General features: G+C 36.6%; 1 protein-coding gene across 35 annotated transcripts in view; it reads right to left on the bottom strand.

The window, feature by feature from the left end:
* MAP2 (microtubule associated protein 2) overlaps positions 1 to 16,574 on the bottom strand; it is a 297,900-nt gene that overhangs the window by 25,760 nt on the left and 255,566 nt on the right. For 7 of the 35 annotated variants that reach the window (XM_027565943.1, XM_027565959.1, XM_027565962.1 and 4 more), the window contains 7 exons: positions 15,198 to 15,449; positions 9,692 to 13,447; positions 9,276 to 9,482; positions 8,968 to 9,102; positions 6,079 to 6,140; positions 2,035 to 2,205; positions 979 to 1,123 (listed from right to left, as the gene is read on the bottom strand). In XM_027565943.1, the coding sequence (XP_027421744.1) occupies positions 979 to 1,123; positions 2,035 to 2,205; positions 6,079 to 6,140; positions 8,968 to 9,102; positions 9,276 to 9,482; positions 9,692 to 13,447; positions 15,198 to 15,449 (4,728 nt within the window). The remainder of the gene's footprint in view (positions 1 to 978; positions 1,124 to 2,034; positions 2,206 to 6,078; positions 6,141 to 8,967; positions 9,103 to 9,275; positions 9,483 to 9,691; positions 13,448 to 15,197; positions 15,450 to 16,574) is intronic. The other 28 variants (XM_027566158.1, XM_027566114.1, XM_027566149.1 and 25 more) reach the window with 12 other exon arrangements.

The raw sequence follows: 16,574 nt of genomic DNA, 5'->3' as shown, positions 1-16,574 counted from the left end.
CTCCAGTGTTCTTGCCTGGAGAATACCAGGGACGGGGGAGCCTAGTGGGCTGCCATCTATGGGGTCGCACAGAGTCGGACACGACTGAAGTGACTTAGCAGCAGCAGCTATTTTTGTGGTAATAGAAACGCATTTATGAAAATAATTTGAATTACTAGATAGTCTTGGTAGTAACACAGTATGTAAGTGAGTAATGATTGGAGCATTTTTATATTCTTTACATAAACTGTGATAATTGCTGAGCATTACATCATGAAATCAAAAGAAATTGAAGCTATCACACAGAATATGCTATGTTTACAGCTTCATTGGAATGCAAAGACAAAGTCAAAGTGAAGTCGCTCAGTTGTGTCTGACTCTTTGCAACCCCATATACTGTAGCCCACCAGGCTCCTCCGTCCATGGGATTTTCCAGGCAAGAATACTGGAGTGGGTTGCCATTTTCTTCTCCAGGGGATCTTCCCAACCCAGGGATTGAACCCAGGTCTCCTGCAATACAAGCAGACACTTTAACCTCTGAGCCACCAGGAAAGCCCCTATTCTTACGAAATTGAGCAGGATTCTTGATTTTGATTGTTGATTTTTCAGTTAGTTTTTATGACTTGGTATTCTAATAAAGGTTAAGCTTTCATATTAAAAAAAATCCCTGACTATTGCTTTTCTATGCTGATTAGTCCTTTTGAATTATCTTTTTCACTTTAAACTTGAAAGAAGAGAAAAACAATCCTGAAAATTACTTCACTTCAATCCTATTTAACCAATAACAAAGTAGTATATATTCATTTTCTCCATCAATTGTTTTGACTCAAATAAGTGTTTTGGACACACTGATAGTCTGAATTTCTGATTCTTAGGGCAAATATAATCCGATGTAAATACAGGCTGTATTTGAAAATGTAAAATATAAGTACATTATAAGCTACTCCACTTAAGGTTTAAAAACTGAATGAAAAGGAAGCCAAACCAAAATAAACCTACGAGTGGTCCGCCGCGCAGAAGAGATAGAACTGTTGAGAGAGAAGGAGTTCTCATCTCTGTCTCCTGAGACACCTCGGCGAGGAGGAAGGATGGAGGAAGGTCTCGGCAGAGAAGAGCGCTTCTCTGGGCTCTTGGTAACTCCATCCTGATTGGAGAAAACAGAACAACGTTGGGTTCCCGTGAATCTTCATATACAAAGAGGTTATATCGCTCTGGCTAATTATCCTCCTGGGCCAATAGAGGAATTTCTTTTAATCCATACTACTGACTTGTACATACTTAATAAGTATTTCTGCTTTACAACTTAGAAAGAGTTCAGAATACAAAAATATATTATTTTGGAGTGAATGCTAAAAATTAACTGTGAAATTCAAATTCTAAGTGATAACATGAGTAAAACTGTGCTGAAGTAGTCTCCAGGTAATTAATAATTTTACTGACAAGTCTTCATCAGCATGATACTGTATCACTAAGAAAGGACTGGCAGAAGGGCACTGCATGTACAGTATTTAACTATGATCACTCCTGTATATAGTGCACTTATGTGACAAGAACATTAAGCACTTTACATTCATTGATTATTTAATTTTTACCCCAAAATATTATATGCATTTTAGAGCTGAGGAAACAGGTTTCAACAGTTTACGTAATTTAATTTTTGTAAGAATCACTGAATTGGGATGTAGCAGATTTAGTATTAAATCCTGATATGTCTGATGCTGAGCCCAAACTATTATATTTTATGTAATTTGGTATCCTTAGATTATATGTGTCATATGTAATATCAAATACATTTTGTTTGTATTTGAAATTTTATTAAATATAAAATAATAATTATGTACTGTATATCTTACAAAAACACAACTTCCATTTTTTAATGATTAAGCTGTTTATAACTATTGAAACATTTAATTGGTATCAGTTTTTTAATAGGGTATATTGTTTATATGTCAAACACTTTAGGATTGAAACTCTTGGCTTTCAGACATTTACTGAATTGCGTCCTTCTCCCAAATTATATTCCTTTCTGCACCTGTGGTTGGCTTGCTGCCTTACCTTGTTCCCTGATTCTGAGTATGGTAAGCGGTCTGTGGAGCCCGCTGAGGTGGGCTGTATGAATAAACTGTCAGAAAATGTAGCCCTTTTAGTCGCGCTAGGGCAGGCTGAGCTGCATCTTGGGGACTTTGTGCTACCCTGTAAGGCAGGAATCTTTGACAAGGTAGAATTCTAGCCATGGAAGAAAACAAACAAAAGCACAAAATAAACCAAACTATGAAGTAGAAGGAAAATTAAAAAAACATATAAACATATAAAAATTAAATGTCTACTTTTAATAAGAACACATGATAAATGGTTATAATCAATGACAGACATGTATATTATGTGAGAACAAGAGATTTTCAATGAATACCTCTTTTTAACTGGAACTAAGAATATTCAGAAAATGAGAATATAGATTAAAATATTATTTATAAATTCTATGTATAAGGTCTCTGGTTAAGCCATAGAACTTATAATGATACCATATTTGGAAAATATCTTGAGACTCTACTAGAATTATTCCTTTAATAAACACAGCACTTAAACGGTATATATAATCAATATTTTGATTGCATTTCAAGAACTGTAGAACAAAGTATATTTCAATAACTGTCGAACAAGTATATTTAAGGCCTAATAATGGAAAATATATTTTTAAGCTGAGAAAATGTATTTTTAGATGTCTACACTGATTCCATCAGAAAACTGCAGATTTTAAATACAATGAGTTCATTTTATGAGTTAAATGCACACCAGGGACCAAGTTGTACCACAGAATTAGAAACATTTTTATGTTAATAAATCACACATTTTCTATGATGTGTTATAAATTCTAAAAATTAAAGTCAGCACTGGCTAGACTGCCCATGAAAATCACACTTTCACAGGTGTTGATAATCCCTGGGGAGACTGTTGTCAAGTACAAGTGTAAGTGCTTTGGATGTATGTATATACACAGCTTTTGGAGAAAGCTATGATAGCATGCTACATGTCTTGGGGGGAGACTGTTAAAATACAGACCAGTATGACAAAGCCAAGGAGGTTTTAATCTTCAAATAATTAATATTATTTAGCTGTTACAATAAAAGCAATAAAACTAACGTTTCTAATCTCAAGTTTTAACCTTTGTAATCACTTTGACATAGGCATAAGTATTCACAGATTGCACAAATCATTTCTTGTTTTACAGACCCAGCACCTTAAGTGGGAAGTGTAACTGGGTCAGCATAAGTCATTCTTTTTTGATTGACATTATCCACAAATAAGCAAGTTTCAAAAGTGTGGTATAGGAAAGAAAAGTGAAGTAACTGGATTGCCTTAAATGATGAAAGACATCTACTAATCTCATGCTAGATACAAAACCAAAATAAAATGAACAAACAAACAAAAAAATCTCAAATGAAATGAAAGATTATATTGATAGATCAGGTTCACAATAAAGATCAGTTGAAAAATCGGAGAGAACTGTTCTGATAGATACAGTGAATATCAGAGGTAAATAAGAGTTAATCTTGGGATTTTAGGAAACTATAGGAAGAGGATGAAGTTATAAGGAAAAGGAGAATAAATTAGAAAAAGTTAGAAAGAATGGTGGTCTAATCGCTCTTCGTCAGTAGATTGAGATAGGCATTTACGAGGAAAAAAGTTAGGTTTTGTTTGGTTTCTGTACAAGTGTGGGCACTGAATGCTAATTCTTGTTGAAACACATTTATGAAAATAATTTGAATTACTAGACAGTCTTGGAAGCAACACAGCACAGTAAGTGGGTAATGACTGGAGCCATTTTTATATTCTTTGCATAAACTGTCATAATTGTTGACCATTACATTATGAAATCAAAAGAAACCGAAGCTATTGCACAGAATGTGCTACGTTTACAGCCTCACTGGAATGCAAATTCTTACCAAATTGAGTAGGATCCTTGATTTTGATGGTTGATTTTCTAGTTAGATGTTAAGACCAGTAATTCTAACAAAGGTTAAGCTTTCATATTAAAAAAAAAAAAATCACTGACTGTTGCTTTTCTATGCTAATTAGTTCTTTTGAATTTTCATTTTTACTTTAAACTTGAAAGAGAAAAAAATATATTCTGAAAATGACTTTAATTCAATTCTATTTAATGGATAACAAGGTAGGAAGTATTCATTTCTTCCATTAGTTGTTTTGACTCAAATAACTGTTTTGTACCTACTGATAGTCTGAATTTCTAATTCTTAAACACAATCTGTTTTTAATACATGTTTTATTTGAAAATGTAAAATATAAGTACTAAGGGGTTTAAAAAACTGAATGAAAAGGAAGCCAAACCAAAATAAAACCAAGGGACTTGAAAATTTCTTAAAGGTTTTGCAAACAGGGTATACTTAAAAATGATTTTTATAGTCAGGAGAAAACTCAGACTTACTTTCTATATCCGCTCCTAAAGAGTTCTACTTTTTAAATAATAATAATAATCACCACTGCTATTTATTGAAATAAATATTATGTTCTAAGAACTACAGAGTGCTTATTATATAGGAATATTTACTCTTCCCCTTATTTTTGGTAAATTAAGACACAGGCAGGAAAAGATTATATATAGTTAATAAATGTTCAAAACTTAGATCTGGTTTGTTTCATAGCCCTGCTCTTAACCACCACAATACACTAGTCTCCATTAGAAATAGAAGGTAAAGAGATGTAAATCCTGAAATAACAGCGTGGTCAAAGAAAATTACCACTGCAATAAATGGATTGCCTTATTTTCAGTAATATGTCTGAAAACATTTATAGAATAATCAGATATACAAATAATTTTTTAACCAACATAAAGCTCCTTGGCTTCAAGATGATATAAAAGGTTCTGCTATAAATGAAATTAATTCCTGTTTTTCATAATAAACAAAAAGTAGAAGTTTAAAATTTTATTAGATTTTAGAAAGCCAAACAAAGAATTGTGATTTACATGTTATATATTATGGCTAAGACCCAGAACACTGTGATATCACTCAAATTATTTGTCATAATTTTAAAATTCACTAGATTGCTTTTTTCCTTTCAGTAAGAAAGAAAGAAACACTTTGTATTGTCTTTGGTCTTTTGAAAGTTTAAAAAACATGATTAATAATATAAAAAATAAACTTGCAAAATAAGAAACACAAAAGATTTATAAATATGAAAGAAGCTAAATATCTTTAATACACCAAATTAAAACAACAAAATATTTCATCTCTATCACTTGTTAAATAAAGAAAAAGCAATATCTAGTAATACTGAATACAAGCATGTTCATATACAGCTGGAGTACAAACAAGTCTACAACCTTTCTACAAGACAATTGTGCAGACTTCACTATTAGAAAACTACCAAGGAAATGTATATGGACACATTCAGCCAAAAAAGATTTCCATGGTAACACCACTAAAATACAGAAAACTGTTTGAATACCAATAGGAAACTGATAAAGCATATCACTGTAAAAGTATAAAATGCATTATATAGTCATTAAAATGATGTATAAGAATGTTTAATGACATAGAAAACTTTTAGTGAATAATTAAAAAACTGATACACATCTTCCATGTTTGTTATTAAACCTATAAACGTGTAGAAAAATTAATATCTTGCATCAAAATGGTAACTGCAGTTATATTTAGATAAGGAGATAATAATATATTTTTACTTATCTATATTGTTTAAAATTCTCACATATAATAACAACAATGAAAAAGTGCTGTAAAATATAGTGTGGTGTTGATTACAATGGTTTATCTTGATTCTATGAAAAGCAAATAAATTGAGTTCTTCCATTTTTCTCCATATCATTGTGGTGTTTCATATGTTTCTTCTTACTATAACAACAGAGGCAGCCTTCATCCCAGCTCTACCCTCACTAGCTACCATCACATTCCAGAAGATACCAGGACATGCTCGAATGCCATCGAGAATCATGCTGGGTGAGTGAATGATTTAAGAGAGTAGATGTCGAAAATCTAAATTTTATCTAAAATTATTAAAACGCTGCCACTAATACCAAAGGGAACTTCAAATAAAAAATAAGGAAAGAGGTATTTTACTCACAGAGACTTTGTCCTTTGCCTGTTTAAATACACTGGGAGCCTGAGCTGATTCAGCACCTGCTGCTGTTGAAAGAGGAGACACAAACAACCCCAAACTTAGTGGCTAAAGATCACATAAATGCACTTTTCATACCTTTTGGATATTCAGTTCTGTCAACAGACTAACGTAAAGTGGATTTTGTTTACACTGAGACTCAAATTCAATAATTAAAGAAATCTGAATAATAACAATATTACAGCATGTGGCTCCCATTACACAGTGTGCTAATTACTATAACCCAGTGTTTACCAAAGCACAGATAAGCACACCAAGTAATTTTCGGTTACCAGTGTACCCTTAAATTACTATAGATCCTTTAGAATGGAAATTGCAGGACAGTTATCCGAATGCTACAGAATTTAAGGAAAAGGGGAGTGTTTGGTTCTAGGGTGGGCATCACATAAGAATACTCACAGAGATTCCCAAACCTTCTTTATGTAGCCACTGGCATATTTCTGCATTTTATATTTTAAACTGTTACAGTCTGCCAACCCCTTTTCCTCTACACCCCTGGAATTTCATAATAGTAAGACACATTTGTTTGACATGAAATGTGCCACATGAGAAGGGAAGGGAAGAAAAATAGCTTGTCAAGAAGAGAAAACAGGAGAAGAATTTCAAGTTCAATAAAATAGACCATGTTCTACACATGCACTTCCTGTATGAAATTATTACCACATCTGTTACTGTTGTTTTTCTTGCTGCTGTTTTATACCTCTGGTTTCAATTTTAAACTCCATTATCTCCGGCATAATTTCTGTTGACAACTTACCTGACTTGACTTAACTATTTTCACAATTGAACACAACCCTTGTGTTTGGGGAAATTATCCCTATTTAACAATTGAACTTAGAAAATAAAAAGCTGGTGTGTTTGCTTTAATTTTCTTTCGCAAGAGAGAAATTCTTAGGAAAAAATACTTATCCTTAAAAGCACTCCAAATGAGTTTTAAAAAGGTTTCTCATGCCATATGCAGTTCTAACACAAAAATAATAGTGGCCTACAATATGTTCTATGCTATTTAGGACTGGCTAGTAAGATTATTCACAGATTCTGAAACTGTTTTTTCAAAGAAGCAGTGCAAATTATGGCTCTTTACTATTTCTATAATTTAGCTCATGTTTCTGTGACATATATGCTTTGGTTTAAGTCAGCGGCACTCATTTGGTGCATGCTTTTTGTTTGAGTATCTTAATATCTGAATAAAAAAGAGCAAGATTCTAACTTAGTCCAGAAGTCTTAAATTTCCTCTAATAAATGAAGTAAAAAGCCAAGTTACTCACAGTGTGGCAAATTGAATACCAATGACATGTGGGTACTTCATCAAACCATTTGACACTTCCTCTGAAATTATACAATCCTAATATAATTTTCATCTTTTCGATGGCATATGGGATTTTTATGCCCAAACCAAGAGATTCTACCTGTAGAAGCATTTTTCTAAATAGAAAAATTCCAAGTTTAATGAAAATGTACTAAGTGAGATATAAAATTTAGAGATGTCATGTTGATTCATAATTCTTACTTCCTCATTCTAAACCTTCATCATCAAGGTTTGTGTATAATTATAAACCTTCTACTTTCAAATCCTGCCTCATATACTAGTTCTTGAAGGAAGCATATGAGATACTTCCTATATGAAGAACACAAATTAAAAATGCTTGAAATTTTTAGCAGCTATCACAAAACATCAATGCCATGATATTCTTCTTCTTACAAGGGTTAATGCTGCTGCTAACCCTTTAAAGCCATTCAAAGATTTATGTAAAGGCGCTTCTAATGTGTATACAATGGAATGAAAATATTGCTTTCTGACTCAAGCTCTGATACCCTCCTTTGTAAACTGCAAGTGTGCCATTTAATCAATACTAAAATAAAACATTATAATTAAGAGTACCCTAATATGATTATACATTTCAAATATATACTTTGCACTGAACTTGAGGAACAGAGTTTGCATTGTGGATATTACACAGGGGCTTTTATTATGATTTGTAACATTTCGCTCCTTATTCCACTGCTTATTTAAACAGTAAAAACAAAGTACATTTGAAGACGACAGAACAATAAGAAGATAGCAAGATAGAAAATAAACCTAAATTCTGAGCTATTTGGAGGAAGGGGTTTATTAAATTTATTAAATTTTTGACTACTACATTATAGGGGGAAATTTAGTATTTTAAATCCAACACATTTTAAGAAAATTCCAAGGACAAAATGTCAACCAAGAGATGCAATATTGTCAGAAAGCCTAGCTAATTTTGGATATGAAAAATAAACTCTGATGGGATTACCAAACAGTTTCTTTTTCCTTTTTTTTTTCTTTCATCGCTAAGCAAAGTAATTTTCCAACCACAATTTTATCCCAGATTTGCTTTTCATTCTCCATCTCAAAATCCCTATGCATTCTTGGTGGTCCTCAGTAAATTCATCAACATCAGTAACAGATTTGGCAGTAACAATATAGAAACTAGGACAAATATGTATGGGTTTAAGCATGAGGGAGGTAAATAAGCAAAATAATGAGAATGCATACCACGGTTATATTCATCGCCATCGTCTAACCAAACACACAGAATGAAAACAGGAATCCCCAGAACGTGACACTAGGGCACAATGCCAAGATACAATCACTGTTAAGTCTGAGCATGACAAAGAAACAGATGGTCATGATCTCTTCTGTAGGGAAGGGGATAAAAAAAGAATAATGATACAAGACACTTAATAGCGAAATTGTTCATGACTGCTGAGATTCTCGGAAGAAAAACAAAATGAAGCTGCTAAGGTAATGAGATAAAAAAAAAATACATGTCTATGTTTGCCAGCCACATTGCAGAATTGAACAGTCACCTGTCGTTTTCCGCTTAACACAGGAGAGATGAGTTGGTCTAGTATATTTGATAGCAGGTTTTAAAATGAATTTCCTGGAGGGAGAGTGGGCCTGAACTTCTGTTTTTTTAGCAAGTTCAGCCTTCTTATAAACTGCTATGAATAAGAAAACACAGAAAGCATACCATCAGGAGAAGAATACACACTTGGAGCAAAACCGAACGAAATTTCATCAATCATGAGTTACCACGGTTAGGCAGTTTCTTCTACAAAAGAGTAATAATGAATTACTTCAAAAACATTCATAAAGAAGTGATTGTGAAATGAACCTTTTTTCCTTCTCACTTCATCTCTGGAGACTGTGCTAGGTTCCTTTTTAGCTATTTTTCTTTCAGGAGTGGAAATTCTGCCTCTCCCGGTTTTAAAAGGCTTTTCTTTTCTATGTTTCTCAAGAGATGATCTCCGAGCTTCCTTTTCAGCTTTCTCCTCTTTAGGGATAGTTTCTAACTGTTCTGTCATGATGCTTCTATCATCATCTGTGGATCAGAGCAAACCATGACAACAACAACAATGACAACATTAGTAACAAATGTACAAAATCCTCCATCTGTCTAACAAAATGCAAAATAAAGAGATAAAGGGACATTTTAAAATGTCTAAAATGGAAAAAAAAAAACAAAAACGTTTTTCCACTAGGATACTGGATTTTACTTGGGAGTAGAAAATTGAAAAATATAATGCACACCTTGAGTGTCCACCCAGAGGCTGTCAGCATCCATGATGGAGTCATCAATGGTGGTTTCATCTTTGTAATCCTCATAGGTTTCTGTCTTATATTCTGAGAGTCCAACCTCTTCTCTCTCAGGGGAAGCCGGAGCCTCTGGGGAACCGTCCTTGGGTTCAGCCTGGGCTTCAGCTGCCTCTTCTACTTCAAGTTCTTCTTCAGCATGGGGTGACGGTCTCCTTTCCACCTCGGGCTGCTCGAGGGCTGCAAAACGCACACTGTGGGACCCTGATTCCCCTTCATCAGTTGTGGTTTGCACGACGGTGATGAAGTCGTCCTCGATGGTTACGACAGACTCAATCACTCCTTTGTGCTCACCAGGACAGGTCTCCACAAACTCCTCCCTGACGCCTGGGGCACCCAGGTCGGTAATCTGAAGGGTGTCTGAGCGGAAGAGCAACTTGTCATATTCTCCCTGGGCTTCGATCTCTTCTTCCTCGCTCTGAGCCTCCGCTGGTTCAGCTCTGGCAGCTTCAGGCAACGGCTCGGTAACATCAGAGGGTGTGATGGAAATATCCGGGGTCTCTTGGCTTTCTTCTTTTGGTGGCTGAATAAATTCCATCTGGACATCAGCTCTCTCATCTGCGGCTACATCAGCCTCTGAAACAACGGGTGCACAGGGTATTTCCACAGACAATTTGATGGCAATCTCGTCTTGAATTAGAGAAGATTCTGGGGAAGTTTCCTTCTTGCCCTCATCGGCTTTCAAGGACTCCATGGTGAGGCTTTCATGCTCACCGCTGGACTCATAGGATTCTTCCTTGTCCACAGCCTCCTGGTGCACCAAGTCAGGCTTAGCCACCTTCTCCTTGACTTCTGTTTCACTAACTTTGGTGCCGTCTTTCAAGTGGCTGGACTCAACACCCATAAATGCATCTACCTCCGGAGGGGCTGTGGATGAGGGGGCGAGGTCCTGGGTAGCCTCAAGTTTAAGCTCTGCTGCCTCTCCAGCATCTACGTGTAGCCCTGAGGCCATCTGTCCAAAGTCACTGATTTTAATATCTAACTGACCTTGTTCAGCTTTCTTCACAGCCAAATCCAGTTCTGGTTCAGCTTTTTTGGACGGTTCTACCTCAGCTACCTCTGGCACTGAACTAAGACCTTTCTCTGCTTTCTCAGCCATGACAGGTGATGCATCTTTAGCAACTGTCAGTTCTCTGGCTGAAGCTTGCTCCTGGGTCACTCCTAATCCAAGAGTTTCAACTTCATCACCAGCCTCTTCTGTTTCCTTGGCGTGCTCTTTTGAATCAGCATGTTCTTCACTTTTCTCTAGGACAGTATCCAGCTTATCACTGGCTTTCTTCTCCTGATCAAACTCCCTACTCAGTCCTGATTTGTCACCAGAGATAGGTGGGGATGCTTCCTTCTCAGCACTGACTTCATCTTTTACTCTTCCGGCAGCTGCCAGCTTGACTTCAATTAATGAAAGATCGGTGGCCAAATCTCTTCGTGCTTTATCATCAGTGCCTTCATAAAAGGAACCACTCTCCCCAGATAAATTCTCACTGTCTTGAACAGGTGACGGGAGGGGGACTGTGTATTTATTGAACACACAGTAGCCCAGGTCTTCGAGTTGACTGTCAGTTTTAACGATGATGTGGTTTTCATCAGTGACAGGGGGCAAGCCAGTGCTACTCTCCTCCACCACAGTCTCTGATGGGACTGATTTTCTCCTGGCAACATCCGTGTCTGCACTCACGGAAGCTAACCTTGACCGTGTGCCTGCCAGGTCTAGCATTTCAGGCAAGTCAGGAGCCATGACAGTACCATTTTTGTAATAATCTTTGGCTAGGAAAGGCGACTCACATGATGTCTCGACTCGGGCATTTTCCTCTCCAGTATCTTTTTCTTCCTTTGCCTGTTCTTTTTCTTCTTTGCTTTCGGTTGGGAAGCAAGGGGCTTTGTCCACGGCAGGTGTTGTGGCTGGAAGGTAATCATCTCCTTCATCCATACTTCCACTAGTATTGGTTAGAATGTCAGAAGCCAGGGGGGAAAGATCATGCCCTCGACCGAAGTTAAACCCAAGGGCTATGGAATCCAGGCAAGACATGGGCAAATTGATGGACATGCTTCTTTGTTCTATTGCAGACCTACCACCAAGTCCTAAACTCCTGCTTAGTGTCAGATCATCCTTATTCTTACTGTGGAGATCCCTTTTCTCTCCATACACTTTTGGATCAATAGTGAACATTCTTTCTTGGGGAGAACTGGGTTCTTCTGGTAAGTCAGATGGATGACTCTGTGCGAGAGTGCTATACCCTGCTTCTTGTGCCGGAGCACTGGGCTGGGGTTCTTCTTCTGGAAGTGCCTTGTCGCCATCTTTATGCATGGGAGACACAGTATCAAAAGCCTCTTGGACACTTTCTCTTGTGTCACTTAGTTCATAGTAATCACTGCCTGGCTGGATGCTTTTGGTCACTTCTTCTTTCAAGGCGGATGTTTCAAAGTACTTGGACATTCCTGACTTGTCTTCATAAAATGGCATGTCAAGTTCAGCTGATGTTACAACTCCAACTCCTTCTACCTTATGATCTTTGTCAGCAACTTTTTCTTCAAAGAGCTCCTGGGTGGCAATCTTTTCACTTAGTGCAGTTGGTTCAGTCATGACTTTTTCCAGGGTCTGAGTGGTCATGGCTGAATCAGTAACTGCTTGCTCCAAACTTACAGGGAATGAGTCCTGTTTTAATATATCTGTGGGAGGCTCCTGGCCCTTCTCTTCTTTTTTGGAGTAAGTGTGTTCGGTGGAAGGTTGAATTATATTTGTTTCTTCATCTATCAATTTTGGGGGTTCACTCTCTTTTGGCATGGCTTCTTTGTCAGAAATGGTTGGTTTTTCTTCAAGCTTTAGGTGAGGTTCCTTTTCAGCAAGTGTAGATTCCTGTTCGCTGAGGGTGGGAGTCTCTTTTATCTGCACACTCTCTTCCTTTATCATCCCTTTCTCTTCTCCTGAAACTTTCTCTGGGACACACTCTTCCACAATTGAAACGTGAGCATCTTTGGGTGCAGCAACTGCCTCTGAGGCTGGTGCTTCTGCTATTTTGTCAGGTTGATCCTTCTGGGGCTCTTCAACTTTAGAACTATCTTTGGCAGTTGCTGGGCTACCAGTTTCTTCCAGAGATTTTTGGTCATCTGGCTGTAACAGGGCGGGAGCAAAGGATGCTGCTGCTGCAACTATTTCATGCTTTGAGATGTCAAAAGGAAGAGTGAAGCTTCCACCCTGAAAGGGACTCGGCATGGGAGAATCAAATTGTTTCCCTTCCCATTTTGGGATATCCTCAAGTACATCTTTTTCCTTCATGGGTGTTAGAGGGCCAGGAGATACAGGAGCAACTAAACCCCACTCGTCCTTTTTGGCTTCCGTTGGCATTTGGATGAACCAGTCCTTCTGCTCTTTTGCAGCTGTGGGCTCTGCAGGAAGGCCAATATCAGGTACCACTAGGCTTGGTTCTGTCTTGGGTTTCGTATCTTCTAGGCTGGCACCAAGAGTGTGCCCAAACAGAGTGGGAGGTGCTTTTTCTTCTTCTGTGCCTTGTATGTCCTTTTTATCAGGGGAAGTTTTAGTTGTTTCCAGCTCAGAAACTAAGGCAGCATGCTTAAGGTCTTCACCAGGCTTACTTTCTGTCTCTGGTTCCTTTTCCTTCTTGTCTAGTGGCTCGGCTGGAGAGGGAGTCAATTCTTGTTGATCATGAAACTCCATCTTCGAGGCTGTAAGTAAACCTGAAGTAATTGGGTTGATTTTTAAACATAATAGGCAAGGGCTTTCAGGCAGTAAGCTTAAAATTATTTTTTGAAATGGCAAATGAATGGTAGGCTTGAAAGAAAAACTATGAAACGTGCAAGCATGCTATTCATTTAAAAATTAAAATGAAAATGTCAGGACTGAGATACATTTGTATGATTGCTACAATAAACTCCCACTGTGAATTAATGTGTACAGAAATGAAATAAGAGTATATTTTGAATACTCTTTTTTCCTTTGTTTGTTTGGTGTCTCTAAACAGTACTTGATGTGTCCTATAGCAGAAAAAAATGTCATATGCCTTCTACAGATAAAAACTACATATTAAAGAAAATTTAATAAGTAGTTAACATTAGGGTACAAAATAATCTATATAATCTATAATCTAAATATGGAAAAGAATTGGTTTCAGCCAAACTTTTTCTTTTCTCATTGCAAAGTGAATTGGTAGCCCATGGGCAGAAGGCCAATTAATTTATAATAATATGTGTTAAATAATTTCAGCTAACTTGACTAACAAATGCCAAGACCAGTTTTGGGGGCATTGAAATGTTCCTAGAATAAACTTTTAGAAGTCATCTAAGATTAAATTTCAGTAATACAAATAAATAATTGCTATAGACTTTGTTTGATATGACCTAAATATTAACAAGACAATTTCTACCATGTATCAAAATTCCTAAATCCTAATCATTACTTAGTCTGTATGATAAATGTAAGAAAATCTGAATTATACTGTTAATACTGGGAAGTTACATGAATAACAAAATTTTAGTAAGAGTAAACTATTAAAATGTCTTTTTCTCCTTGGTCATGACCTCATTTCCTGGAATGTGACCAACAGGTGAAGCACTGACCAATATTGGCTTTAGGGATGCTTCACAGAGACTAAATGAGTCTTTGTAATTTTTATTTGTTCACCAATTCAAAAGGCTCCAGAGTGTCACTTGTATTTTACAGCCAAAGTTATTTCATTGTGGTCACTAAGCCTAAATGTTAATTGTCTGGAGAAGATTTGGGGAAAATTAATAAAATTCAGTCATCTATTGAAGGGCAAGTGTATGGATCATCATTAACCTAAACACTTGTGTGTTGTCTTGTCACAATAGAAAATAAATACTTTATGAATTTTCTAGTAAAGTTTAGATGAATGAAAACTCAAAAGAGATGGTGATGATCAAAGGGTTTGGTTGCCATGGAAAGGAAATGATATGAGAAGCATCAGCAGGTGCTTTTAAGGAAACTAAACCAGTATTCACTGAAGCATAAAAAAAATATAGCACATTGCAGTTGCAAACAAAAACCATTCTACCATTGAAGCCCGTAATAATGTGCCAAAATCCACCTCTACGATTTGAAAGAAAAGCATATGAATTGCTGTCCCCCAAAATAAAAATAAAAATATACATGTATTAGCAATGTGACTGGCAAACATTTGAGATGAGGAGGGGCGGGGGCGGAAAAAAAGCTCACATAGCGTCATCAGCCTGGCTGCAAAGCGTATTGTATCATGGCAAAGTAAAACCAGGAATCAGCTGCAGCAGTGGAAAACCAAGCTGCCACACAGCACCTGCACAAGCCACACTCTTTGCTCTTTAAGTCTCAGACAGGGGTCTTGGTATCATGAGACGACCCAGCGATGGAATAGCATTGGAAAGGCATCAGATTGATAAGCTGCTGGAGAGATTACTTGCAACAAAACACATGCAAATCCTAAGAAAGACACACCTTCCCCGGCAGAGGAAGGGGTTTTTACTTCTGGAGACACCTCCGTGACCGTGACCTCTTTTACACTTTTCTCCTGTGGGGCCCCTGCTGAGGCGCTGTCTGCAGGAACTACTTGGGCCTCCGCACTAGACTCCACTTGGCCCTCACTGAGGCCCTTGGGCTGGTCTGAGACCTTGGCAGCCCCACACTCTTTCTCAGGAAGAGTGGCAGGTTTCTCTTCCTCAGCCACTGGACTCTCTAGCGTTTCTTCTTCTTAGGGATGAAAAAGATGTTGACATCATGACCATAGAAACATATATGAAACAACAGAAATATCATTCAAGGAACGCTTTCAGCTCTACTTTATTGACCTCACAAGAACCTCTTTTACTGCTTGGATGAACAAATTAATGTCTTAACGCAATGGACATTATGTATTGCTTGGAAAATTAGTAAATATAATCGTCTAATAATGATGCCTTTTAAAGTCTCATTAAAAGGCTATTTATTTTAAAACTTGAGAGCTGAAAGGGTTTTATTGATCTATTACCCTTAGTGGAAATGGCAGTAAGTCGCACACAATGTGGAAAGCTGGCTGGAAATAAGAGATGGCACTGCCAGATAACAGATGGTTGTGAAAAGACAGATGCATTGATATGCTGCAACAAACCTTTAAGTTTGTAAGTCATGTGCTGTTTTCTCCAATGCAGGAAGCCCCTACATACGAATTCCTGATTTAATTTAAAACATGCAAACTTTGCTAAAGGGATCTTTGGGAGTAAAAAACCTGGCCTCAGAATAATATCCAATCAACCACTTTATTATCAACTTTATCATGAAATCCATCAAAACTCTTTAAGACATACTTTATTTAGTATTTTTAAGGCCAAAGACTACCTAACTCAATTAATTTCATCTTCATTGCTTTATATGATTGGAGAATGTACAAATTTTTAAAGAAGTAAGTAAAATATTTTGAAAAACAAGGTCCAGGTAAAAGTTAATTTCATTGCAATTTAGAAAAGTCTACCTCTGGGACACGACTGTTATCATATTGTTCAAACCACTGAAATATCAGTAATATAGTTCTTGTATAGTTCTCTTTGACACTAAAGAAAGAATGAAAATGTGCATATTATAAAGTTTCATTTCTACAATTCAAAACAAAACCACCAAGGAAAGACAGCTGAGTGGCAACAAAACTGCCAAAATATCCTCCCCAAAGATTAACCATTCTACCATTGAAGAATACAGAAAAATATTAACAATTAAAATGTAATAAAACAAATTTATGAAAAGCCATGAATTATGCTGTCATTTGTTTCTCATTTACACTTCAAATATCAGTAAAATAAATCCCATTTTATTGCTTAAGAAATTAGAGGGAAATATTTAAGC

This window comes from Bos indicus x Bos taurus, chromosome 2 (assembly GCF_003369695.1).
Source record: "Bos indicus x Bos taurus breed Angus x Brahman F1 hybrid chromosome 2, Bos_hybrid_MaternalHap_v2.0, whole genome shotgun sequence".
NCBI classification, from domain to species: domain Eukaryota; kingdom Metazoa; phylum Chordata; class Mammalia; order Artiodactyla; family Bovidae; genus Bos; species Bos indicus x Bos taurus.
The sequence above is the reverse complement of the archived record's forward strand: the minus strand, read 5'-3'. Positions and strand labels throughout refer to the sequence as shown.